Source organism: Oncorhynchus masou, chromosome 5 (genome assembly GCF_036934945.1).
Source record: "Oncorhynchus masou masou isolate Uvic2021 chromosome 5, UVic_Omas_1.1, whole genome shotgun sequence".
Lineage (NCBI taxonomy): Eukaryota > Metazoa > Chordata > Actinopteri > Salmoniformes > Salmonidae > Oncorhynchus > Oncorhynchus masou.
The window spans coordinates 26,576,176-26,602,293 of record NC_088216.1 but is presented as its reverse complement, the minus strand read 5'-3'; the positions used below and the strand labels follow the sequence as shown (position 1 = coordinate 26,602,293).

General features: G+C 45.4%; 1 protein-coding gene across 1 annotated transcript; it reads left to right on the top strand.

Annotated features, from left to right (window-relative positions):
* The first annotated feature begins 919 nt into the window (after nucleotides 1–919).
* LOC135538566 (insulin-like growth factor-binding protein 4) lies at nucleotides 920–20,507 on the top strand. The gene is made up of 4 exons (XM_064964458.1): nucleotides 920–1,949; nucleotides 11,700–11,863; nucleotides 12,439–12,564; nucleotides 16,356–20,507. Exons 1-4 carry the CDS (start codon nucleotides 1,589–1,591, stop codon nucleotides 16,491–16,493), a joined length of 789 nt encoding a protein of 262 aa, XP_064820530.1. The 5' UTR covers nucleotides 920–1,588; the 3' UTR covers nucleotides 16,494–20,507.
* Nucleotides 20,508–26,118: the final 5,611 nt, after the last annotated feature.

Here is a 26,118-nt window from a genome sequence, read left to right as displayed (position 1 = left end):
GGATGCTGGTGCCTAATGGACTCGTCTTCTCACACAACACACACACTGGCCACGCTAACCATGGCCATGTGCAGGAAAGGGACATGAGGTTGCCCAAGCTTTATTATTTCAACAATGCTTTGTCATTAGCTGGAGGTGTGTGTGTTTGTGGAAGAGAGTTTAAGATGGCATGGAAGTGGTTTTCTTTATCCCCTTTGTGTGTATATGAATGCCTTTTACTGCGAGTGAGAATAATAGCTTTCCAGATACGTTGTTCTCTGTGTGTGGGTTTGTGTGTCAATGTGCAAGTGCACATTCAGGCTAGTGTGTATTTAGAGAGAGAACAAGAGGGGGGGGGAGGGGGAGTAGGGGTTAGTGGTTCAAGGCAAGCTATTGTAATGATGCGAGTTAGAAATGTGTGTACACAGTCGCTGTGAAGGTGCTGCCAGCTCTTGAGTCTGAATGCGAGAGAGGAGAAGGCTTTAGTTACATATTTTGTCCCTGTGATTCTGTGTTATAAAGGGACAAAAAGTGAGATACTCATTGTGTGAATATTCAACATAGCGAAAGAGAGAGTGAGAGTGGGTAGAGAGAGAGTGAATGTGTGTGTGTGTGTGTGTGTGTGTGTGTGTGTGTGTGTGTGTGTGTGTGTGTGTGTGTGTGTGTGTGTGTGTGTGTGTGTGTGTGTGTGTGTGTGTGTGTGTGTGTGTGGAGGGTGGTTCAGCCCAGTATTTCTTCCCTGCAATTCTGTGTGAGCATTCAAGATTGAGAGAGAAAAAGTGAGGGAGAGAGTATGTGTGTGTGTCTCTGTGTGAGAGCATGAGTGAGAGACAGCAAGAGAAAAAGAGAGAGAGAGGGAGAGAAAGAGCGAGAGCGCTTTAGCCTGGCATTTCTTCCCTGTGCCTTTCAGCTCCTCTCCCCCTGAAGAAGGAGGCGTGTCCATTGGCCAGCAGTATAAATTCCAAGAGGAACCACTCGTGTAGAGCCATTCTCAGGAGCAACCCATTGCCCTGCACCCCATATGGAAGACGAAATTGCTACTCGACTTGAAAAACTTGATGCCCCTTCCCTACACCTGGATATTGGCAAACCACAGATTTTTCTCTTTGCACTATAAGAGGCTTCATGGGCTCTGTGTGAATTCTACTTGAAGGGACAAAGACTCACCTAAATAGACCAGTGGACATTTGTTCTACTTCCCAACAAATAACCACTTTGTGCGACTCAAAGACGTAAAGACTTTCGTCGCATGGGAGAGTAAGGACTAGATATTTAGCATTCTTTGATCCACCTGCATTCTTTTTCTAACCTCCCAAACATCCTAGGGCTAGGAAATCGAGCCTAAGAAACGGCGAGGTAAAACAGCGGGGACATTGTGTTCCAACTCCTGCCAAAACCCCTGCCACCCGAAACACCAACCAGCGGGCAACATCAAAGACCAAACCCTCCAACTGCCTCCCTCCTCCTCCTTACCCTCCAAAACTAAAGCAGAGACCAAACAGTTGTGGGTGAGAGAGCAGAGAAACAGAAGGAATACTAACAAACGAACTGCGGGAAAGTGCAAGAGAAATCGAGGGCAAAGATTTGAGATCACGCATTCGGGACTGCCATGGTGCGAGGTCGCGGTGCGGCTATAGCGCCGCCCTGCTGGGGCCTGTGGGCAGTGGGTGCCCTTTCGCTGGCGACCCTGTGTCTGACGGAGGAGGCCATCCGCTGCCCCGTGTGCTCTGAGGAGAGGCTGGCCAGCTGCCAGCTGCCTGATGGCAGCTGCGAAGAGACGGTGAGGGAGGCGGGCTGCGGCTGCTGCCCCACCTGCGCCCTGGCCAAGGGGGTGCACTGCGGAGTCTACTCGCCCCGCTGCGGCACGGGGCTCCGCTGCTACCCACCGCGGAACGTGGAGAGGCCCCTCCACTCGCTCATGCATGGCCAGGGAGTGTGCAACGATGAGAGGGATGTGGAAGAGAACTCAGGTGAGACAATAGGGAAGGTGTGGTTGCCGGATACCGGTATCTTTAACGCTTGTCCACTAATGTTGCTGTATGTGCAGGTGGCATCACTTGTGGTCACCCTTTGTTAAAAATGGGTGATGCATTATGTTATCCCACCTTCTTTTCTTCAGTTGTGGTCCGACTCTCCATATTGTATTTTAGGCTACTGTGCGCAACACTCTTAGTGGCGCACTGGCACGCCTACCCAGAATTAGGACACCTCAACAATAGCCTCAGTCGTTTTCCAGGTTAGTACTGTATATAATATGATGTAACTGTAAATCAAGCCTGGTGGACTGGTTGGTATCTCTCTCACACCCTCTCTTCCTCTCTCTCCCTCTCTCATGTTGGATCATAGCTGGTCCGGTTGGACCATACGCACTTAAGAGGGCCAGGGTGCCGGGGCTGGGCCAGAGTGTTCTCTCCCTGCTCCCTGCTCTTACCTGAGCTGGGGAGGGTGTGGCAATGTGCTGCTTGTTTGCTCTAATCTCCGCTAAGCCTCGGCCCAGAGCACACACACCAGCTCTTCACGCATGGCCTGACCCGAGAGCACACAGTCCCCCGCTGTTTTGCGCCCGGCCGTACACAGTAAAAGGACACCTTCTGCCTTAGACAGAGCAGAAAAGCTATCGGTCAGAGAGAGAAGCACTGTGGGGATAGTATGGCTGGGCATGTGTGTGTATGGAAATATCAAATCAAATGTCATTTGTCACATGCGCAGAATACAACAGGTGTAGACCCTACAGTGAAATGGTTACTTACAAGCCCTAACCAACAATGCAGTAAAAAATAAATAACAAATAAAAATAAGAAAAAAAGTAACAAATAATTAAAAAGCAGCATTAAAATAACATTAGCGAGGTCATATACTAGGGGTACAGGTACAGACAGAGTCAGTGTGCGCGGGCTTCGGTTAGTCTAGGTACATGCAGGTGGAGTTATTAAAGTGACTATGCATAGATAATAACAGAGAGTAGCAGTAGTGTAAAAGGAGGGGGGGGGGGCAAAGCAAATAGTCTGGGTAGCCATTTGAATAGATGTTCAGGAGTCTTATGGCTTGGGGGTAGAAGCTTTTTAGAAGCTTCTTGGGCCTCGACTTGGCGCTCCAGTGCAGCTTGCCATCCTAGTCATAGAACAGTCTGTGTCTAGGGTGGCTGGAGTCTTTGACAATTTTTAGGGCCTTCCTCTAACACCGCCTGGTATAGAGGTCTGGATGTCAGGAAGCTTGGCCACAGTGTTGTATTGGTCCATACGCACTACCCTCTGTAGTGCCTTGCGGTCGGAGGCCGAGCAGTTGGCGTACCAGGCAGTGATGCAACCAGTCAGGATGTTCTCAATGATGCAGCTGTAGAACCTTTTGAGGATCTGAGGACCCATGCCAAATCTTTTCAGTTTCCTGAGGGGTTTTGTTGTGTCCTCTTGATGACTGTCTCGGTGTGCTTGGACCATGTTAGTTTGTTGGTGATGTGGACACCAAGGAACTTGAAGCTCTCAACCTGCTCCACCATAGCCCCTTCGATGAGAATGGGGGTGTGCTCGGTCCTCCTTTTCCTGTAGTCCACAATCATCTCCTTTGTCTTGATCACGTTGAGGGAGAGGTTGTTGTCCTGGCACCACATGGCCAGATCTCTGACCTCCTCCCTATAGGTTTTCTCGTCGGTGTCGGTGATCAGGTCTACCACTGTTGTGTCATCGGCAAACTTAATGATGGTGTTGGAGTCGTGCCTGGCCATGCAGTCATGAGTGAACAGGGAGTACAGGAGAGGACTGAGCATGCACCCCTGAGGGTCCCCCTCGTTGAGGATCAGCATGGCGTATGTGTTGTAACCTACCCTTACCACCTGGGGGCGGCCCGTCAGGAAGTCCAGGATCCAGCTGCAGAGGAAGGTGTTTAGTCCCAGGGTCCTTAGCTTAGTGATGAGCTTTGAGGGCACTATGGTGTTGAATACTGGGCTGTAGTCAATGAATAGCATTCTCATATAGGTGTACCTTTTGTCCAGGTGGGAAAGGGCAGTGTGGAGCACAATAGAGATTGCATAATCTGTGGATCTGTTTGGGTGATATGCAAATTGGAGTGGGTCTATGGTTACTGGGATAAAGGTGTTGATGTGAGCCATGAAAAGCCTTTCAAAGCACTTCATGGCTACAGACATGAGTGCTACGGGTCGGTAGTCATTTAGGCAGGTTACCTTAGTGTTCTTGGATGCAGGGACTATGGTGGTCTGCTTGAAACATGTTGGTATTACAGACTCAGACAAGGAGAGGTTGAAAATGTCAGCGAAGACACTTGCCAGTTGGTTAGCGCATGCTCTGAGTACACATCGTGGTAATCCGTCTGGCCCTGCGGCCTTGTGAATGTTGACCTGTTTACAGGTCTTACTCACATCGGATGTGGAGAGCGTGATCACATTTCCGTGCTTTGTGTGTGGGTTTGAATATGTATGCATGTTTTTGCGTGTGTGTTCAGTGTATGTATGTGTGTGTGTGTGTGTGTGTGTGTGTGTGTGTGTGTGTGTGTGTGTGTGTGTGTGTGTGTGTGTGTGTGTGTGTGTGTGTGTGTGTACGTACACTATATATACGAAAGTATGTCACACCTTCAAATTAGTGGATTTGGTTGATGACAGGTGTATAAAATCAGGCTCACAGCCATGCAATCTCCATAGACAAACATTAGCAGTAGAATGGCTTTACTGAAGAGCTCAGTGACTTTCAACAGGGCATGTCATAAGATGCCACATTTCCAACAAGTCAGTTCGTCAAATTTCTGGCCTGCTAGAGCTGCCCTGGTCAACTGTAAGTGCTGTTATTGTGAAGCTCAGCCGCGTAGTTGCACAAAGTGAGGTCCATAGAGAAATGATTTGTTGAGATCGGTGTGTAAGAACTTGAATGGCCTGCACAGAGCCCTGACCTCAACCCCATTGACCACCTTTGGGATGAATTGGAACGCTGACTGCGAGCCAGGCCTAATCGCCCAACATCAGTGCCCGACCTCACTAATGCTCTTGTGGCTGTATGGAAGCAAGTCCCTGCAGCAATGTTCCAACATCTAGTGGAAAGTCTTCCCAGAAGAGTGGATGCTGTTATAGCAGCAAAGAGGGGACCAACTCCATATTAATGCCCATGATTTTGGAATGAGTTTTCAAACGAGCACGTGTCCACATACTTGTGGCCATGTAGTGTCTGTGTGAGTGTGAACTGAATGTGAATGTGTGAGAATGCATTATAAGTGTATTTGTATATATTTGTGAGTGCATGCATTTGTGTATTGATGTCGCTGCAGTATATGTGGGGGTATGCACCATATGTGTGAATGTATGTCCATCTCTGTGTGTATCCTGTTATCGATCTCAGCATGTTAATACGTGTGTGTGTTGTATTGCAGGGAACTGTATGTGCGTGCGTGTGTGTGCGTGCGTGCGTGCGTGCGTGTGTGTGTGGGTGGGTGTGTGTGTTTAACAAGAGGAGGTAATAAAAGCTGCCTGTCTGCCTGTATGAAATGACTCTGTAATGGAGTGCAGCCAGTCTCAGGCTATTAGAGCTCTCTGCAATCAGTAATTCATTCTCACTCTCTTCATGGCCCCATTCCTCCTCCTCTTCGCTGGCACTGCAGATGTCTGACTGACTGACTCCTCTTTTACTGGAGATGTCTTGTTCACTTCCCTCTGCAGACATCTTGATACAACTCCTGTCTTTTTCCTCTCACGGTAGTCACATTCTTCTTCCTACTGCAGCAGCAGAGGTCTGGTTCCACTTTAACATCTAATACTGTATGGCTTATCTGCTATTCCTGTTCCATCATATTCTTCAGATTGCAGCAGATGAAACTGTTCCTGCTTTTTAATTCTTCCTCTCTCCCCTTCCAAAGCAGGAGGAACTCGTAGGCAGTTTTTCATGGTGGCGATTTCCATTATGCCAAAGAAGTTTAGTAGCGATCGTAAAAACGTACCGCGAACGAAGCAATTCACTCATTTGTTCCAGATCTCATCCACACTGATTGTTCCAACATCGCTTCTTCTACCAGCACCGCCGCTGCCGGGACCTCCAACGGGTATCGGTAATGAAGCTGAACTATCTCCCAGTTCCAAGCAGCACAGCAAGGCAAGACTTTGGACAGACTTGAACAGCCCTCAACTTCCAGGCTTCGTCTGATATGGCACACTATTCTCAGGGCTCTGGTCAAAAGTAGTGCTCTGCTAGGGAGAATATGGTGCCATTTTGGATGCACTTCCAGAGACCCATGTCTCCAGTTGTCTCCAGCACTGCTGCATCAGTTTCCCCCCTGGGCCTGGGTGACTTGCTGCTCCTCCCCCCTGGGCCTGGGTGACTTGCTGCTCCTCTCTCCCCCCTGGGCCTGGGTGACTTGCTGCTCCACTCCCCCCCCCTGGGCCTGGCTGACTTGCTGCTCCTCTCCCCCCCTGTGCCTGGGTGACTTGCTGCTCCTCTCCCCCCCCTGGGCCTGGGTGACTTGCTGCTCCTCTCTCCCCCCTGCCCTGGAGCGCATCGCCCACCGTCCAGCTCTGCTAGGATGAGCTCATCGGCACGCTTGCTGCCAGAGCAGAAATGAGAGCCTTCTGCTCTGTGCGAGGCCAGCCTAGGTTAGGCCAGCACATAGCGTGACTAAACGGAATCAGAGACAGGGGGAAAGCTGTTTAGTGCATGATAAAAGGTTGACTGTCTTGGTTTTGGTTCTGCATGGCTTAATCTGGCTGAATGTTTTTCCCTAAACATTGTTTACTGACTGACTTCCCCATCCCCACCATTGTGTTGTCTGTTTGAGGCGAGCAGCGCTGAAGCAGAAGTGGGCTAAAGTGTGAATGTTCAGCGGTTTGGGAGTTCTCGTAAACTCTCTGGACAAGATAGGGGGTGTCAGCGATTGATGAAATACTAAATGGTGTCGAAATGTTTGGATGTTTTGTTTTCAGTGTTCTGGAATCCCACTATCCCAGTGTTGAGCTTTGGTTGACCCCCCCTGGGTCCTGTCATGAAGGAAAGTACCCCCCCAACGTAGCCCTACTCAATAAGTCTTACATCAACACTTCGGTGCAGCGCCTTTGAAACCTCATGCGCCAGAGAGACAGGAAGAAAAGGGAAAGAGAGAGAGAGAACTGAGAGAGAGGAAGAGGGAGGGAGGAAGAGAAAAACCCAAGCCACAAGTATATGAGTTCCTTTGTGGCACATTTGCCGGGTTTATCCATTATTAAACCGAGGGGTACATCTCCTTGAGACGCTTCCCGCACTGCCCCAGACCTAGCAACAGTGAACATGTCTGATAAAAATAGAATCGTTTTTTTTTTTTTTTAATGGAACAGATTCCCAAAGAAAAGGACACCGTAGGGGGAAGGTGTATGACTGATCCTGAATTGACAGTAGGTGTACAGATGACTTGCTACCATCAAGCAGCAGTCCCAGAGACTGAGATGTTACCTCATATCCCGATGAAACGGTCAATACTCAGAATATATTTGCATATAACATTTGCATATGTTTTGTCAATAAACATTTCCCAAAGCTAGCCTGCCATTTCCATGGACCGACGCACAGACCATTTAAATCTGAGGAATACATGTCCAGATTCAAACTACTGTACGCATTATGTTACTTTCCTTCAAGTTCAAAGCTACAGTATTTCGGAAATTCAATTTCCATAGCATCTGCAAGCACTGGAGTACATTCTGCATCTTATCATGTCCTGCAGGTCTAATGCAGTTCCTTAATAACTGATTCTTAGAAACGCACTCTCAATCCTAATTCTTAGAAATCATTATGAGGGCTTGGAATCCATTCCAACATTCCGACTGGGTCTCCTTTGGTGTCATATTCAAATGCTTCACGAACCTTTTAAACTCGGACATGTAATAGTATTCACAAGCAGATACAGATGTCAATGGAAATGTCATTACTGAAATGAGGTGTTGCGAATGCCGTTCACGCGGGTGGTAAGATGAAAGGAGCCACACGTTACTGATGCACAGTATGAATCTGCATTGTCGGCAGGCCGATCAGTGGCACGTCTAGTCAACCATCTGTTCTTGTCAACCATCCCACAACTCCTGTTCTTCTTACGATGTGAGGAAAACACTTGTCTGTGTGCTCACTGGAATGATGAAACTGATTCAATCATTTCTCTGTGGCCAATGAGGATATGTTGGGGAAACAAATTGCAGATGTCCCTGATGGCATGTTTTGGTCCTTATTATTTGCTTACTTTGGGTATTTATCCCATTTGTACAGCTGGGCTTTCTGCAGCAGAACTCAGTAAATGTGATTAGCTAATTGATCCCTCCATGGAACCATGGATGTAGGACCCCCTCCTGGTGTTGGAGCTGTGGAGACAGAGATACACAAACAAACCAACTGGCGCTGAGTAACAACACAGAGCGACGATGAGCTAGCTGGCCGTCAAATTCAAATACGCCTAATCCTCGGAGCCCAGTGAAATAAAAGTCCCTCGTAAACTGTGTGAGTTCATGTGTGAACGTATTAAACAGCAACCGCTCCCATCATGCTTTGTTTGGAAACATCCCATGTAAACACTTATATCACAAACATCTGGCAGGGGAACATCTGGCAGGGGACTCAGCCCATGGTGCATTGTTTGAACAGTCGCTCATTAATTTTGAATTAAGCCTGTTGTCTGTATTTACGCGCGGTTTGCACACTAGAGACTCAAATATACTGCAATCAAAATGTGCTTAATCACTGCGAGCAGTGTTGCTATTGGCATGAGTCGTGTGTTGCTGTAATGTTTTATGTTGTATTTTGGTGCATGATCCTGTTTTGTGGGATATTCTTACTGTACACGAGCAAAAACAACCCAAACCAACCAGTAATTATGGTTCAGTTCTTATTTCATGGATAATTCATTTTGGCCTACTTTTGTGGGGTACCTACCTCTATTTATGGCTGCTCTATGGTTTAAGCAGACAAGTAAAATGGATGTTTAAGAAAAAAAGGGGAAGAAGCACAACCCTTTTTATTGTAATAATGTCCACATGTATTAGTATAGAAATATGCCACACAAAGCACTATGGACCAATAAGCTTAAAATACACCCCAAAACGTGGATTGTAACACTTTAGTTAAACAGATTGTACACATTCTTGCTAATTCCAGCTTACATATAGAGCAAAGAGTTGACATAGGCTATGCAGTGGGAGACAACTTGTGTCAAACGTGCACTATTTACATTCAAGCGTGCCAAACGCCCACTGTCTCCTCACCCAGATTTCCACTGATGCAATGGCAGCTGACGATAAGCATCTCACTAGCTGACATACTATAATGCTATATAGTGTCACAAAGTCCAGCCTACGGAGCCAGACATGTCCCCCAGGACAGTGTTGAGACTAGTGCACATGCTCCATCCAGACTCCCAGTGACAGCTGCAACTGGAACAGTGGAGTTCCATGCCACCCTCTGAACCTCTGTGGGCTGGGAGTGGGAACATACCACCAACATTCCCTAGCAAACACCTCACTGGAGGACGGTTAAGTCAGAGGAAATGACTGAAAAAATGGTTTGCAACTCGGTCGGTTGTAGACTAGTCTGCACTAATTCAATGATTTGATGGAAGATGACGATGGTTTGAGGGATCCTGCAGCTCTTGAACACACATTAACTTTACACGAACCTCCCGGGTTGACATGTTCATGGCCTTTGGTTTTTAAACGCTGTCAAAACAGAGGGAAATGTTAGAGCCTTCATCAGAACAGTCTTAAAATCGAGTCTTTCTTTATCTTGGCTATGCACCTGTGGCTGGGGTTGGATCCGAGTGCATACTGCACACTGTCCGTACTTGTGTTCTTAGTCATAACTCTTGACAAAGGAATCTAGCTGAAATGGTTTTGGCCCTGTTTTTTTTCTTCTTATGTTTGTTTAACATGATACTTTTTTATTAAAAGAAGATTATACTTGGATTTTTTTTTCCTGGAGTGTGTCCCACCCTTTCTATTCCTCATCACAGCAGCCTGCCTTGTGTCTTAGCCTGCCTGTGTTTGAAACTGAGATGTTGATACAATCCTCCCGAAACCACACAATGAAGCAGCAGCTTCCTCCCCGGAGAACAGAGGTGGCAGCAAACAGGACATGGCACCCTTGACCCACTTTTAAATAACTTTGGGCTTGTATGAAATGGCACTCCAAAAGAGCATGGATTCGGCAAAATGCTAAATGGCAAAAGAGGGAAAGAACAACTTATGGGGAGATGGGAAAACAGCTGAAGTCGTACTGGGTCTGGAAAAAAGTGCCGATGAGTAAGGCCAACGGAAATATACAAACCCCCGGTCAGCAGAGCACAGCCTGTCAATCAACTTCAGAGCAACTCCCTCACCTCAACCTCACGTACAGAGGTACGGTATAGAAATGTAAACCTCTTGTCTCATTACTAAAATATGACTAGAAAAGCTAATGGCAAAGCCCTTTACCCCAAGTCTGAAACAGACAAAGGTCACCTTACCTCATGAGTAGGCTTGTCTATCCGTTGTTCAATAGCAAAAATAACTTCACAACAAAACCTGTTGAAAGCTAATTGCTATTTAATCCTAATTACAGAGTGAATTACCTTGGAAAAGTGGAAAGGTCAGAGGGCAATGCAGAAGATCTGACTATGAGAGAAAGTAGGTTCCCAGAAGCAACTGGTATTACGCCACACTGACGTGAGACACCATTCATGCTTTGATCTTTCCAGTGATCTGGCAGAAAAAGCTCAAGGCAGCACTTAAACCCAGGCTCTGGGTGCTATGGTTGCAGTGCCAATCCATGAAAGGTCACAGGTCACAAGCAGAACAGCAAAGAATAGTTGGTGGGGGAAAAAGTTGTTTGGGTTTTACCAACCAACCCTGCAAAGGCCACAGGTGAACAGTCAAGCCAGAACAAAACAGCTGTAAATCTATCCACACTCCATACCTTTGACCACTGGCACCTTGTGACACTGCAAAATACCCTCTTCCAATCTCCATCTGGCACAGTGAAGGTTTATTTTGCTGTAGGGGAGGTGGAGGGGTGGATGGGGGCAGTTTCCTTAGGAAACAGCTGGCTGCCTGCAGGGCCAAAGAACTGGAGGATTGTTGCAAGGTAAATGTGGCACAGGCCACAATGGGTAGGCAGGCAGTGAGGAGAGAGGGGGTGGTCATTTCAAATGCATCAATAGCTCTCCTTGGCAGAAGTGTGGTGCCAGTGGTTAAAGGAAGACCAAGAGAGCTGAAGTCCAAATTGAGATGACTGTACTTTACCCCCCTGAGTGGGAACACCACTGTTTGTCCTTGATGCTAAGCCCGGTTGTTAGCCTACAATTCCCCATTGTGTTTTCATCAAATCAAATGTTTTTGGTCCCATACACATATTAATGGAAAGATAGCTCTGTGTCGGTATGACAACGTTTGCGTTGGGTCAGATCAGTAATAATGCTGTACATTTGGTACATTAAATTATACATTTTCATGCAATCCACAAATTGCGTAAAGCCTCTGAGAGGCAGTGTGATTTACAGAGAAGCCTGTCAAAAATGGCATGGTCTATTGTTTTAATTCTTGTGTTGTGACACATATGATTTGCGACTTTGTAAGGGTTGGGATTGCGAGTCTTTCATGTGTCGTGTAGGTTGTAGCTCTAGAGGTTTCCCTTGTAAAAGAGGTCTCTTGACATTGATAGGACTTACTGGATAAATAAAGGTTTAAATAAAAAGTCTGTGACTTGTAGTGCCGTGACTCAATGGTAACTCTTGTGTCCCCACAGCGATGGACAGACAGGATGAGATCATCCCTGAGCACCCAAATAACAGTAACATCCGCTGCAGTCCCCAGGACAAACGCTGCATTCAGAAGACCCTGGCCCGCCACCCCGCCAAATCCACCAATCAGAGAAGCAATAACGCCAGGGAGGACCCAAAGGCTGCCCTGGTGAGCGCACCAACCACCGTTCACCTCCGTATAAGAAAAGATTACACATAAAGATTACGTATAGGAAATCATTACATACGCACATTTAAAGTATTTGAGCAGGTGCTGAATGTAAAAAATAATGTCACCCCATAACGTTCAACTAGAGTCTAGTGGAGTCTAGCTACTAGGCCGACGCAGGTCTAACAGGTGTTTTCAAAGACTATTTTACAGATCAAAATCCATGAGCTTAGCAGTTAGGTTACAAACGACATGCACCCTATTCGTTATTTGCAGCACTCAACATTTCATGGTCATCTCATGAAACATAACCCTGGTGTTCACTGAAATCAACAACAAAGGGTAGTATAAAACTGTTTACCATTTCCAGATACCTACATGGACGTACATGAGCATACATGGGCGTACATTTCCAAACATCTACATGGGCCGCACTAGCCTGGGTACCAGTCTGTTTAGCTAACGTTCCACTCCTTATTCTCCGTTTCATATGCCAAAGATTGGCATGACAGGAGTGGCAAGGAGCGGAATGATAGCTGAACAGATTTACAACTAATTCCACTGGTCGTCCTCAGGCTCCATGTCGTGCTGAGCTGCAGAGAGCGCTGGACCGACTGGTGTCCAACACTCGCACTCACGAGGATCTCTACAGCATCCCCATACCCAACTGTGACAAGAACGGAGACTTCCATGCCAAGCAGGTTTGTCGAATGACAAGTAGTCATTATCCCACTGTTATCTATATTATGCCCTATTCAGGAAGTACTCCTTGACATACTCCAAAACGCCACCTTATTTATTCCTTATATAGTGCACTACTTTTAACCAGAGCCATATTGGGAACTACCAAAAAAGTAGACCACTATAAGGAATATCGTGCCATTTTGGATGCAGACATTTATCCAGGTAGTCTGTGGAGAAGGTCTTTAGCAATCGAGATCCGATCACCTATCATTCATTCGGTCTGGCATCAGACAGGCACATGCGAGCACACTGCGCAAACAATCCCCTCTAACTTCGTCACTGCTCTATTAGCCAAAACACAACATGTCTGCGTAGCAGCATTGTTTTACGTGAGTATTTTCTCCTGCCAAGACTCTACAGACAAGCAGTGATTTATCAAAGAAAATCCAAGCTGAACCGTCTACATACAACACAGTGGTTAACCTGAAATGGTTGACAGTTATCGCTCCATTGCTGGGATAGATGTCATTAGCTTTTCGAAGCAATTATTTCTTGTTATGTCTGAAATGGGCGACTTTGTAGATAAGACCGGGACGAATCTGAGAACACGGAGCTAGATATGGCTCGTTGCTCTGTGGAGCTGAATACCTTACGAAGCAACAGGCGTAGCAGAGTCAGTCAGTGGTAAACGGCTGCCAAGGGCATCAGAGTCTGGGGTCAGGCTTGATTGTGTAACACAGTTAAAGTACCGTTGTCTGCTCGGTATAGTGTGTAAAAGGCATCTGTTTACTGTTTATCTATAATTGCATTGTGGTAGAGATTTACGGCACCCCTTGTGAGCATAACTAAGGTTATGAGAGGTCATCAGGCATCTTTTCATTGCACAGGGGGAATCTCAATAGGAAAGTTGAGCCAAGCTGATGGGGAATTTCAAAACCACCCAAGGTTATGTACAGAAATGTATCACTCAGTGGTTATGATTCATACAACTTTGAGTTTCTATTCAATTGCTTCATATTCGCACTGGTGAGAATGAGGGGCTTGAGAGAAAGTTATTCACTAAGGGAACCATGTCAAATATAACAGTGGTTTGATTTTTAAGGTACCTCAGGTTTGAAATTTAAGGTACCTTAAAGATGGAATCCCCAGTAGGGGGGAAACATTGCCACTGGCCGCCCTACCACCGTTGTTATTGTTTTGGTTTCCGAGCTGAGGAGAGTGGTGCAGTATGGTGAAAAAATGATTGCAGTACATATTGCTCTCTTCTATCATGCGTGCAATGATGTCCGAGGATGACAAAAAGTGTTTGGTGTTTGCAGTAACTTCTTTGTTGTTGTAATATCACAAACGGACATGGCTCTTTCACCATTAAGTAATCCAGCTTTAAGGGATCTAAGTGCTATTAAGAAACTGCAATACCTTATGTCAGAGTTCTCTGAGCCAAAAATATATATTTCGTTGTTGGACATAAAATACTATAGAATGCATACATAGAGAGGCATATGTGATCGTATCATAATGTAATCAAGGTTTGAAATGATTCTGTTTTTGTCAAATAGCATATCTGTTTGAGATTCTTGCGGCCAATTTGCAGTGTACAAAATATTTATAACTATTTTCCAGCCTCCGACGATCCTTTCAAAGAAAAATCGGCCCACAGCTGAATGTATTTAGGCACCATACCTGATGCCATTTATCTGTATCATATGCTTATCTTGCAATAAGTGCCATTTGGCTTGTGACTGATACCTGTCTGGTTTCTTGTCTAACAGTTGTTTTCAATGACTATTTTACAGATTAAAATCCATGAGCTTAGCAGTTAAGTTACAAAAGGCATGCAGCCATCAACATTTAATGGTCATGTCATGAAACGTAACCCAGGTGTTCACTGAAATCAACAACAAAGGGTAGTATAAAACTGTTTACCATTTCTAGATACCTACATGGACGTATATGACCATACATGGGCGTATATTTCCAAACATCCAAAGTTGAAGTCGGACGTTTACATACACTTAGGTTGGAGTCATTAAAACTCGTTCTTCAACCACTCCACAAATTATCTTGTTAACAAACTATAGTTTTGGCAAGTCGGTTAGGACATCTACTTTGTGCATGACACAAGTAATTTTTCCAACAATTGTTTACAGACAGATTATTTCACTTATAATTCACTGTATCACAATTCCAGAAGGTCAGAAGTTAACATGTGCCTTTAAACAGCATGGAAAATTCCAGACATTGATGTTATGGCTTTAGAAGCTTCTGATAAGGCAATTGACATACTTTGATTCAATTGGAGGTGTACCTGTGGATGTATTTCAAGACCTACCTTCAAACTCAGTGCCTCTTTGCTTGACATCATGGGAAAATCAAAATAAATCAGCCAAGACCTCAGAAAAACATTTGTAGACCTCCACAAGTCTGGTTCATCCATGGGAGCAATTTCCAAACACCTGAAGGTACCACATTCATCTGTACAAACAAGTAGAAACACCATGGGACCGCGCAACCATGAAAGGAGACACGTTCTGTCTTCTAGAGATGGTGCGAAAAGTGCATATCAATCCCAGAACAACAGCAAAGGACCTTGTGAAGATGCTGGAGAAAACAGGTACAAAGTATCTATATCCACAGTAAAACGAGTCCTATAACGACATAACCTGAAACAAACTACGGTTTGCAACTGCACATGGGGACAAAGATCGTACTTTTTGGTGAAATGTCCTCTGGTCTGATGAAACAAAAATGTAACTTTTTGGCCATATGTTTGGAGGAAAAAGGGGGAGGCTTGTAAGCCAAAGAATACCATCCCAACTGTGAAGCACGGGGGTGGCAGTATCATGTTGTGGGTGTGCTTTGCTGCAGGAGGGACTGGTGCACCTCACAAAGTAGATGCCATCCTGAATTAGAAAATTATGTGGATATATTGAAGCAACATCTCAAGACATCAGTCAGGAAGTTAAAGCTTGGTTGCAAATGGGTCTTCCAATTGGACAATGACCCCAAGCATACTTCCAAACTTGTGGCAAAATGGCTTAAGGATAACAAAGTCAAGGTATTGGAGTGGCCATCACAAAGCCCTGACCTCAATCCCATAGAAAATGAGTGGGCAGAACTGAAAAAGTGTGTGCGAGCAAGAAGGACTACAAACCTGACTCAGTTACACCAGTTCTGTCAGGAGGAATGTTCCAAAATTAACCCAACTTATTGAGGGAAGCTTGTGGAAGGCTACCTGAAACGTTTGACCCAAGTTAAACAATTTAAAGGCAATGCTACCAAATACTAATTGAGTGTATGACCCACTGGGAATGCGATGAAAGAAATAAAAGCTGAAATAAATCATTCTCTACTATTATTCTGACATTTCACATTTTTAAAATAAAGAGGTGATCCTAACTGTCCAAAGACACCTAAGTATTTTTTGTAGGATTAAATGTCAGGAATTGTGAAAAACTGAGTTTAAATGTATTTGGCTTCAACTGTACATGGGCCACACAACAGATTTACAACTAATTCCACTGGTCTTCCTCAAGCTCCACGTTGTGCTGAAGTTTTCAGAGACAAAAATATATATTTCGTTGTTGGACATAAAATACTATAGAATCACCAGGAAATCAGCTCAAAATTATTCAATTTAGGAAATCTGTTCCCAAGTATTCCCATGCATACATAGAAAGGCAAATGTGATCGTATCACAATGTAATCAAGGTTTGAAATGATTCTGTTTTTGTCTGTTTTTTTTTAGTGTAAACTAGTATATCATTTGGCTTGTGACTGATACCTGTCTTGTTTCCTGTGTCTACAGTGCCAGCCAGCACGTGACGGCCAGCGGGGAAAGTGCTGGTGTGTCGACCAGAAGACAGGCATGAGGCTGCCAGGGCCCCTGGAGCTGCGGGGGGAACTGGACTGCCACCAGCTAATGACTGCAACCATGAGAGTGTGAGGAGGGGACCGGCAGGGCCCCTGGGGGGCCAGGGCTAGGGCTTAGGGCCAGCCAAATTCTACTGGTGCTGTTTAGTTACAACTATGGAAGGAAAGGACTTAACCCTAAAGCCCCACTTCACGTGAGGCTAACGGTACTTGCTTGATATGAAAAAGATAAAAGGAAACCATAGAATTTTGTTATTTTATTATTGTTTGTTTCCGTGTGTGAGTGTATGTCTGTATGCATCTTTTTGAGCACATGTGTGTATTGTACGATTCTGTGAAGTTGGGAAGATGCTCTTGCTTTAAATAACAGGTGGCAAACAACAGGCCCCCAAATAAAAGTGTTGTAATCATTCTTCTCAAAACAGGACAACGTTGGTTTTGTATAGATCAGTTGAACTCTGATTTCCATCTCTTAGCATCGTTGAAACAAAAAACATAAAACCTTTTCGCATGAGTTAAGTGTCCTAACATGGCTCAACATCGACCATTCAGCAGCAGCTGTAGAAAATAATGAATATTGGGAGTGTGTGAGAGAGAGAGAGAGAGAATTACCAATTGATGATAAGCCACAGCTTTTCACAACATTTGGAGACATGTAGTGAAAAGAGAGATTACTTTTGAAAGAATAAACTGTACCTCTGAGAGGAGCCCAGAATAGATGTGCTTTACCGCTACCCCCCCTTCGTTCCCTCCTCTCCGCTTCCCCCCATTCTCTTTGACTGGGAGCTCTCTCTCTCTGGCTTATTTGTCCAGGGGGACTGGCATCATAGCTGGGCTCGGGACTCTGTACACTGCTGATAGGATAATCTTGTTTCTCCAGCTGGGGCTAAAGTGCTAAGACGCCAGTGCTGCTGCTCTCATGTTTGTATGAATATGCTTCTATATACAGGATTTCTTTCCAACCAAGAGACTGCTTGTTGGCAGTATTGTGTAGTTTATAGTGGTGCTATACACTCATTGTGCCAAAAATGCTTTTTTTCTTCCCCCTGTGCTTTTTGAGGGGGATTGTTTCTTCAGAAGGAGACAGAGATACAAACTCCCAGATGAGGGGGACAATATTAGAATAGCCTAAATGTGTGACTGACCACAAATACTGTCTAGCTGTCACACAAATATCTCCAAGTTTTTATACTACATTGATGAAATAAAACATACAACTAAATACACAGATATAAGTGGGAGCATTACTATAGTTAACCGCCTGACTGTTTCATGGACTAATGTAGAGACTTTGCATGATTGTAGCATGTGTGGCTAGTGAAAACTCCTTACGGCTATAAGAAAAGAGGACTTAATGACTGCATGATGAAAAAAACACGCTCTCAACATCCTTTGTAATTGCTAGCTAGTTGAAATGTTTGGAGAAACATCAGATGTCTATATAATAACATTAGAAACCTCACAGAGAGGTAGCATCATGCTCATACATGGACTCCCTCCAGTATAAATAAGTGAACACCCTTGACTTTTACTCTGGTAGAGCCAGTTATCAGGTTTGACATCATCGATGAAGCAGTATATGAGCAAAGGAATCGTTGATTTGTATTATTATGTTGACAAACTTACTGGTGCATCATACTCTACATACCTTCCACATATACTACGTGGTCAAGACTGTTAACATCCCTACAGCAATTTGATTGTACTGTATTGCAAATGGGTGAAAAAGATCATGACTGGTTCCCTCGGAATATGATCTATGATGTGATTGGTTGATTGACTGACTCAGGCTAAACCTATAGACCACAGGGAGTACTGGAGAGAAGATGACCCTTGAATACAGGACAGTCTGACCAGTGAGTTCAGCGAGGTCGGTCGTTTGTCATTTCTAGAAACGGATGGTGCACTTAATCCTCCCCTGAGAGAGTTGGGTTACTAATTGACTCCAGGAAGGATTCATCTCGCCTGGACATTCATTATTGGTGTTAACAGTACACTGGCACAGTTAGCTTCATGTAGAGGAGAGGGGACAGGGCCGAGAGGGTAAACCAGACGGACGTGGGCAGCAGTTGTCCTGCTTCCTCTTTCAAGAACTGAAAGAAGAGTGCAGAACAGGCTGTCCGAAAACTGACTCCTACAAATGATAGGCAGCTCTTTTTGTCAGCAGAGATGTGAGTAGATAGACTAGAGGGAGAGGAAATAGAGACCGTGTGAGTGATAGAGCGCTAGAGAGTCCAAGCGACATTGGGATTGCACTGATTAGCTCTCACAAAGCCACATCGTGTCTGTAAGGCACACAACTTTTACCATTCACTCTTTCTCTCACATACCCCTCTGGTTTGACAGAGGAGCCTAGAAGTCATTCAAGGCCTTTCATCTGGCTGTTATCCAGAGCAGCAGAACACATACTGTAGCAAGTCCAACTAAGCCCAACATAGCAACGCCCTTCATCATGGTTGTGCTGTCATTGCTACCTACCATGGGTAGTAAATGTTGGGACAGAAACATCTTATTTCATTAGGCAACATTGAACATTCACACCTCCCAGCCTGGGGACAAAGTAGATAGAAAACCAGCTGTATTACATTGCCATTCAGAATCACAATATCAAAGACATTTGGGTCGATGTGTGACATGACCTGACATGAGCCGGGCCAAAGACAATTATTGCGGACTTAGCCAACTGTACTGTATCTGTAACTTGCTTCCTTGTAAAAAAAATATATATATATATAATAAAAAAACTGCCAAAGTTATCCAAAGGATCTATGGGATATTGTATGTTAATACTGTTGTAGTTTACCTAGCTTTACCTAGCAGTCCCTCAATCGATGACTTATCTTCTGAACTTATTACTAACCTGTAGACATTTACTTAACCTACATATGGTAAACTTTGACCAAAACTGTGACCAAACAAACAAACATCCCCGGTGGGCTGGTTGAACCGACATCCAGTTTTGCCTGCTTCTGGGTAATTAACCTTGAAACGGAGCCTCTTGATGATCACTAATAGTTCATATTAGCTTTTTCTCAATAGACAAGTCCCTAAAAGTGTATTTTTGGCTCTCTGAGGCTATTCAATGAAACGGGATGCTCTTACTTTCCGCCACATTCCACCATGACATCCACTATTCCCCTAGACTACATAAGAGCAGTTCCACCCCAGCAGCCCCCAATGAAAAGTCCATCTTCCAAAAGCTGGTCATATTTGAATTGTCATTGTAAAAATTCCTTGTTCTTAACCGTTATCACACATAATTTCAACAAAGCTACTGATGTCATTCCCAACTAGAAAGACATAGGAAATGGTATTAAGGAAGGAGGATATACTGTAGCTGATGAGTCGATTGTATTCCAAACACAATGAAGTGACATAAACAATGAAAGGCATCCCCAAAGATGTTATGAGCGAAGGTATTTTGAGGCATGAAAGCCCAAAAACTATAGGAGTGCTTTGTGTACATTACATTGTATTCCCTTGTCATGTACTGAAGAACACTATACATAAGTCTAAGGCCTTATCTTTACAAGCAGGCTGTCATTGTAAATAAGAATTTGTTCTTAACCGACTTGCCTAGTTAAATAAAGGTTTAAAAAGTCACATGGGTCATACAGTAGAACATTCCATTTCTGTGCTACTGTAGATATTATCTCTAGATAAAATAGTGCTATGTTTCAAGTCAATGGTCCTGGTTTTCCTTTTGGATCCAAGACCTTCAGTGTTTAATTTACATTAAACTGTGTATACTTACACTATATTACTTGATCTCTAACTTTTGCTCTACTGTCTTTGTATTTCTGAGGGATATTCCTGTTTGCCTTGGACTTTACCTGTTAATTCTACTGTAAAAAGATTCAAAGTAACTTTTGCATGTGTAGCCTAGCTATATACTGGGTTTAAACATGTCAAGATCTTGTATGTGTGGTCCAGAACAGGGCCATGCTTTACAAACATTGAAGAACACGCAGCAAGAATTTGTGCTTGTTATGGAATAATAATTTGGTTACCTTAGAAATGTTTAGTCTATGAGAGAATTGTATACATTGTATTAGATCGAATGAAATCATAAACGTGTAGCATCTGATCTCTCGCCTGATTCTTTTCCTCTCTAAACGGCTGCATGGCATATAAAATATTCCACCACACAGGAGATACTGAGGTGGCAGGTAGCCTAGTGGTTAGAGCGTTGGACTAGTAACTGAAAGGTTGCAAGCTCAAATCCCCAAGCTGACAAGGTAAACATCTGTGGTTCTAACCCTGAACAATGCAGTTAACCCACTGTTCCTAAGCCATCATTTAAAATAAGAATTTGTTCTTAACTGACTTGCCTAGTTAAATAAAATACTGAGTTCAGGGAAAGTGCATACTGTGTTAAGTGTAGGCCATACATTGCACAAGAACTGAGGGTGCACTTCTAAACGGGTTGTTTCTATCATTATGTCTGGACCATCAAAGGCTAAGAAAAACATAATCTCATTACTGTTTTCCAGGTCCACCACACAATCATAGCTACAGGTCAACCAACCGAGTCAGAAAGGCTGAAGTTTCTGTCAACTGGAAATCTCAAGAATGTATTTTGCCGGATGTAACTTTTGAAGACTTGTTAACAGAAATATCTTTTCTAACTCCACTTAAATATACACGTCGTTAACAGTAATACTCAAGGCACGTCCAACGAATACCTTAGGAATGATACAGCATAATAATGTGACTGCCACCGCTTCTAAAAATACCTGCATGGTCCACCACCAGAGTCAACTTTCAAGGCTGCTTAGTTCCACTGCCTGAGTTTATTGGTGAGCCCTACAGGCGTAAGAAGAACTGAGCCTGAATCAGAATACCCCAGAACTTTCAGAAAAAAATAATGTGCCTAATCCAAAAATGGGAAGTCAATAGGGATTTACGTGGAATCCTCTGCTTGATTTAAAATGGGATTGGACTTTCCCAGCCTGCAGGCATCCAGAATCCCAGGACTGTGCCAGGAAGGTCCGGGGGTGTGTCAGTTAAACCCTTACATCTGGCATTTAGTCTAGGGGTCATCCATCTCTGCACACTTCTCCCCAGTACATGAACAATAGGCTATATGAAATACTTACAAAATATAATGGAGTACTGCATAACAGGGTGCCACACATCACACTACAACCTTTTCAGACAAGATAGAACTGCCAAAGGGGGCGGTGTTGCAATCTACTGCAAAGATAGCCTGCAGAGTTCTGTCCTACTATCCAGGTCTGTACCCAAACAATTTGAACTTCTACTTTTAAAAATCCACCTCTCTAAAAACAAGTCTCTCACCGTTGCAGTCTGCTATAGACCACCCTCTGCCCCCAGTTGTGCTCTGGACACCATATGTGAACTGATTGCCCCCCATCTATCTTCAGAGCTCGTGCTGCTAGGCGACCTAAACTGGAACATTCTTAACACCCCAGCCATCCTACAATCTAAACTTGATGCCCTCAATCTCACACAAATTATCAATGAACCTACCAGGTACCTCCCCAAAGCCTTAAACACGTGCACCCTCATAGATATCATCCTAACCAACTTGCCCTCTAAATACACCTCTGCTGTCTTCAACCAAGATCTCAGCGATCACTGCCTCATTGCCTGCATCCGTAATGGGTCAGCGGTCAAACGACCCCCACTCATCACTGTAAAACGCTCCCTGAAACACTTCAGCGAGCAGGCCTTTCTAATCGACCTGGCCGGGGTATCCTGGAAGGATATTGATCTCATCCCGTCAGTAGAGGATGCCTGGATATTTTATTTAAATGCCTTCCTAACCATCTTAAATAAACATGCCCCATTCAAGAAATTTAGAACCAGGAACAGATATAGCCCTTGGTTCTCCCCAGACCTGACTGCCCTTAACCAACACGCCATCCTATGGCGTGCTGCATTAGCATCGAACAGCCCCCGTGATATGCAGCTGTTCAGGGAAGCTCGAAACAATTATACACAGGCAGTTAGAAAAGCCAAGGCTAGCTTTTTCAAGCAGAAATTTGCTTCCTGCAACACTAACTCAAAAAAGTTTTGGGACACTGTAAAGTCCATGGAGAATAAGAACACCTCCTCCCAGCTGCCCACTGCACTGATTCCAAGAACACAGGATGAGATGTTACTATCCTTTGTGCAAGCACTTCCAAGAGTTAATGAACAGTGAGCGTGGTGAAATTTGAGGAGCGCATCGTCAGTAGTGTACCTTTGGTTCCTAGGGTGTTTCGGCCTTTCACACTATACACCCTCCCCAAAGGCGGCCAACGACAGGGTGATCAATCCTACGCTTGCGTCCCATTCCCAATTAGTCATAGGAGTTGCCTTGTTGTTGATAGCCAACATCCCATGGGACTATGCATGGCAGGGGCATCCTCCTCCCTGAGTCAAGCATTGTTGACCGCATACCTCCTGGCCCTCTCACTTCGGGGCCCAGCTGGGGTCTTTCCTCTTCATCCAGAGCCACTGACTGCTGCCTTCTGCCGCCTCTGATACAGCTTTGATTGCCGAACGCTGGCTCTGGCCCTTAATTCCCAGGTCTCTAAGCAGTCTGGTTGTAGATGTTGCCACAAAACCTCTGCAGCCCACCTCCACTGGTCGGACTTCTGTGTTCCAGCCATGATGCCGTGCTTCGGCAGCTAGATCAGCATAGCGCAGATGTTTTCGCTCATAAGCCTCATCTACTGAGTTTTCCCAGGGTACTGTGAGCTCAATGATGAAGACCTTATTGAGTGAACGGGACCAGAGCACCATGTCAGGTCTTAGGGTGGTGGTTGCGATATCCGGAGGAAACACAAGTTGCCGGCCAATGTCAGCTAGCATTTTCCAGTCGCGGGCCGAGCGCAGCTGGTCTCGCTCTAATGGTGTAGAGCCGCTCTTCGGTGGTTTAGCCCCTTCGCGGACAAAGTTTGTCCGTAAGGAGTGTGATGCTGCTGTGGGTGGTAGGGAGTTGGTGGCAGCTCGCTTGTCCTCCAGGGCGGACGCAAGGTTTTTAAGGACTTGGTTGTGACGCCAAGTGTAGCGTCCTTGGGTGAGGCTTGTTTTACACCCTGTGAGAATGTGCCTGAGGTTGGCTGGCATGGAACAGAGGGCACAGTCCGGATCTTCACCATACCATTGGTGAAGATTAACTGGTGTTGGAAGGACGTCATATGTTGCTCTGATTGAAAAGCTCAACCGCTTCGCTTCCATGGCCCACAGATCCTTCCAGCTGATCTTCCTCTTCTCCACACTGTCCCATCGAGTCCACTGTCCCTGTTTGGCAAGAGAGACTGCCTTGGCCCACCTTGCAGCCTCTTCCTGATGGCGTACTTCCTGCACTACCATCTTCCGCCGCTCTGGTGCAGTGGCCTTACTCCAAGCAGCACGGCTAGTTAGCCCAAGGCCTCCTCGCCCTTGCTGAACATGACCCACAATGTCAGCATGTCTGAGGGCTGCTGTTGCCTCCTGGACTGCTTTTCCTGGCCTCCATTTGCGCCCAGTTGCCAAGGTCGGCGCGTTGTTGCTCACCACTGGGTCTCGAGATTCATTCAGTGTCATCTGGAGCCTGGTTTTTGCACACTTGAATTCCTCTGTTAGACTGGTGAGGGGCAGCTTGAGGACACCATCTGCATAGAGGCCTATGGTGGTAAGGCATCGTGGAACTCCGAGCCACTTCTTTAAGTAGCCTGTGACTCCTCTTTCCATCTTCTCCACTGTTGAGATTGGAACCTCATACAGTGCTAAGGGCCACAACACCCGGGGTAGGAGACCAAACTGCAGACACCAGGCCTTTAACGTTCCAGGTAGCTGGGTGTTGTCGATGGACTGTAGGCTACTACTGATGTCTTTGCGCAGCTGTTACACCTGGTCCTTGTCCTTCAGGCTTGCATCATACCATCTTCCAAGGCTTTTTACCTGAAGAATTTCAGGTCAGAGAGTACTCCTTTCACAATCGAGATGCTGCGTGACTTGGATGGTTTAATCTTCATACGGGCCCAGCTGATGTTCTCCTCGAGTTTTCTGAGCAGTCTCCTGGTACATGGGACAGTGGTGGTCAATGTTGTAATGTCGTCCATGTAGGCTCTGAGTGGAGGGAGGCGGAAACCAGAGTCGACTCGCTGTCCACCAGCAACCCATTTTGAGGATCTGATGATAACCTCCATTGCCATTGTGAATGCCAACGGAGAAATGGTACATCCCGCCATTATACCTACATTCAGGCACTGCCATGAGGTGGTGAAGCAGAACTGCAGATCCTGGAAGTACGACTTCACCAGGTTTGTGATGGTGTCCGGTATGTGGAAATATCTGAAGGCAGACCACAGGAGTTCATGGGGCCCACAGCCAAATGCATTGGCGAGGTTGAGGAAGACTACATGGAGGTCCCTTTTCTCCACCTTGGCCAATTGGATCTGGTGCCAGATCATGCTGGAATGTTCCAAGCAGCCAGAGAACCCTGATATTCCTGCCTTCTGTACAGATGTATCGATGTACGCATTCCTTTGCAGGTACTCGGCCATCCTCTGGGCAATGACCCTAAAGAAGATTTTACTCTCGACATTCAGTAAGGAGATTGGGCGGAATTGGCTGATGTTCACTGCATCCTTCTCCTTAGGGATCAGGAGCCCGCCTGACCTTGGCCACACTTTGGGTATTATCTTCTTCTGCCAAGCTGTTCTCATAAGCCTCCAGAGGAACCTCAGGACGTCTGGTGCGTTCTTATACACTTTGTACGGGACTCCATTTGGCCCCGGGGCTGATGCTGTTCTTGCCCGTCGAACTGTGTTTTCCACCTCTTTCCATGTCGGAGGGCTGATCTCAATATGATGTTCCGGGGATTCAATGGGTGGGATATCTGATGGGATGGCCATATGTTCATGTCGCTTTGAGTCAAAGTTTGTTGTTCTCAGGTGCTCCTCTAGGTCTTTCTTTGTTGTTTTTAGAGCTCCACTTTTTTCCTTTGTGAAGAGACTTTTAAGGAACTTGAAGGGATCTTTACAGAATCGAGTTCTAGATTGTTCTTTCTTCCTTCTGCGTTTCCGTAGGTTCTCTGCTCTATGGAGGGATGCCAACCGGGTTTTGATGTCAGCCTGAAGTGCCTCTATGCCCTCCTTTTCCACTTCTGAGGCCTTCTTCCACTGTTTCTTAAGCTGCCGCCTTTCTTGCACGAGGCGCTTGATTTCTTGTTGCCTCCTGGAAACTGGTGGGGTTGGAACCTTTCTCCCGCCTTTTGCCTCTTCCACTCCAAATCTTTCTGTCCCGTACTCATAGATGATGTCCCCCATCCTCTCCAACTTCTTCTCCACTGTGCCTCGAAGTTTCTCGAGGGTCAAGGTAAGGTCAGTATTCACTGTTTCCCACAACTTCTTGTCACTGGCGCCAGGCCACTTCACATACGGTCTGTGCCCTGGTAGTCTCCTCTCGACTGCAGGTCTGGGAGGCTGGGTGAGTTCCACTCCTGTTGTTGGTTCCACCTCAGTTGCTACTTCGGTGCTTGAGTTTACGTCCTCCATGACAGTGGTACTGATGCACTGCAAACTATGGTTTGCGTCCAGTTGCTGTGCTTCATTCGACTGATTTGATCGCTTTCGCAGAAAGTAATCAATGCGAGTTCTCTGTCTCTCTTTACCCAAATACCCCTTCTTCCCCTGGTGGATCCTCAGCCCATGGTGTTATGTAACTGTCCTCCAACCACAGACACATACCTGCATCTGTTT

Coding starts and splice junctions, on each gene's coding strand:
- LOC135538566 (XM_064964458.1), top strand. CDS start 1,589: ATGGTGCGAGGTCGCGGTGCGGCTATAGCGCCGCCCTGCTGGGGCCTG. Junction 1,950..11,699: donor GGATGTGGAAGAGAACTCAG/GTGAGACAATAG, acceptor GTGTCCCCACAG/CGATGGACAGACAGGATGAG. Junction 11,864..12,438: donor AGGACCCAAAGGCTGCCCTG/GTGAGCGCACCA, acceptor GGTCGTCCTCAG/GCTCCATGTCGTGCTGAGCT.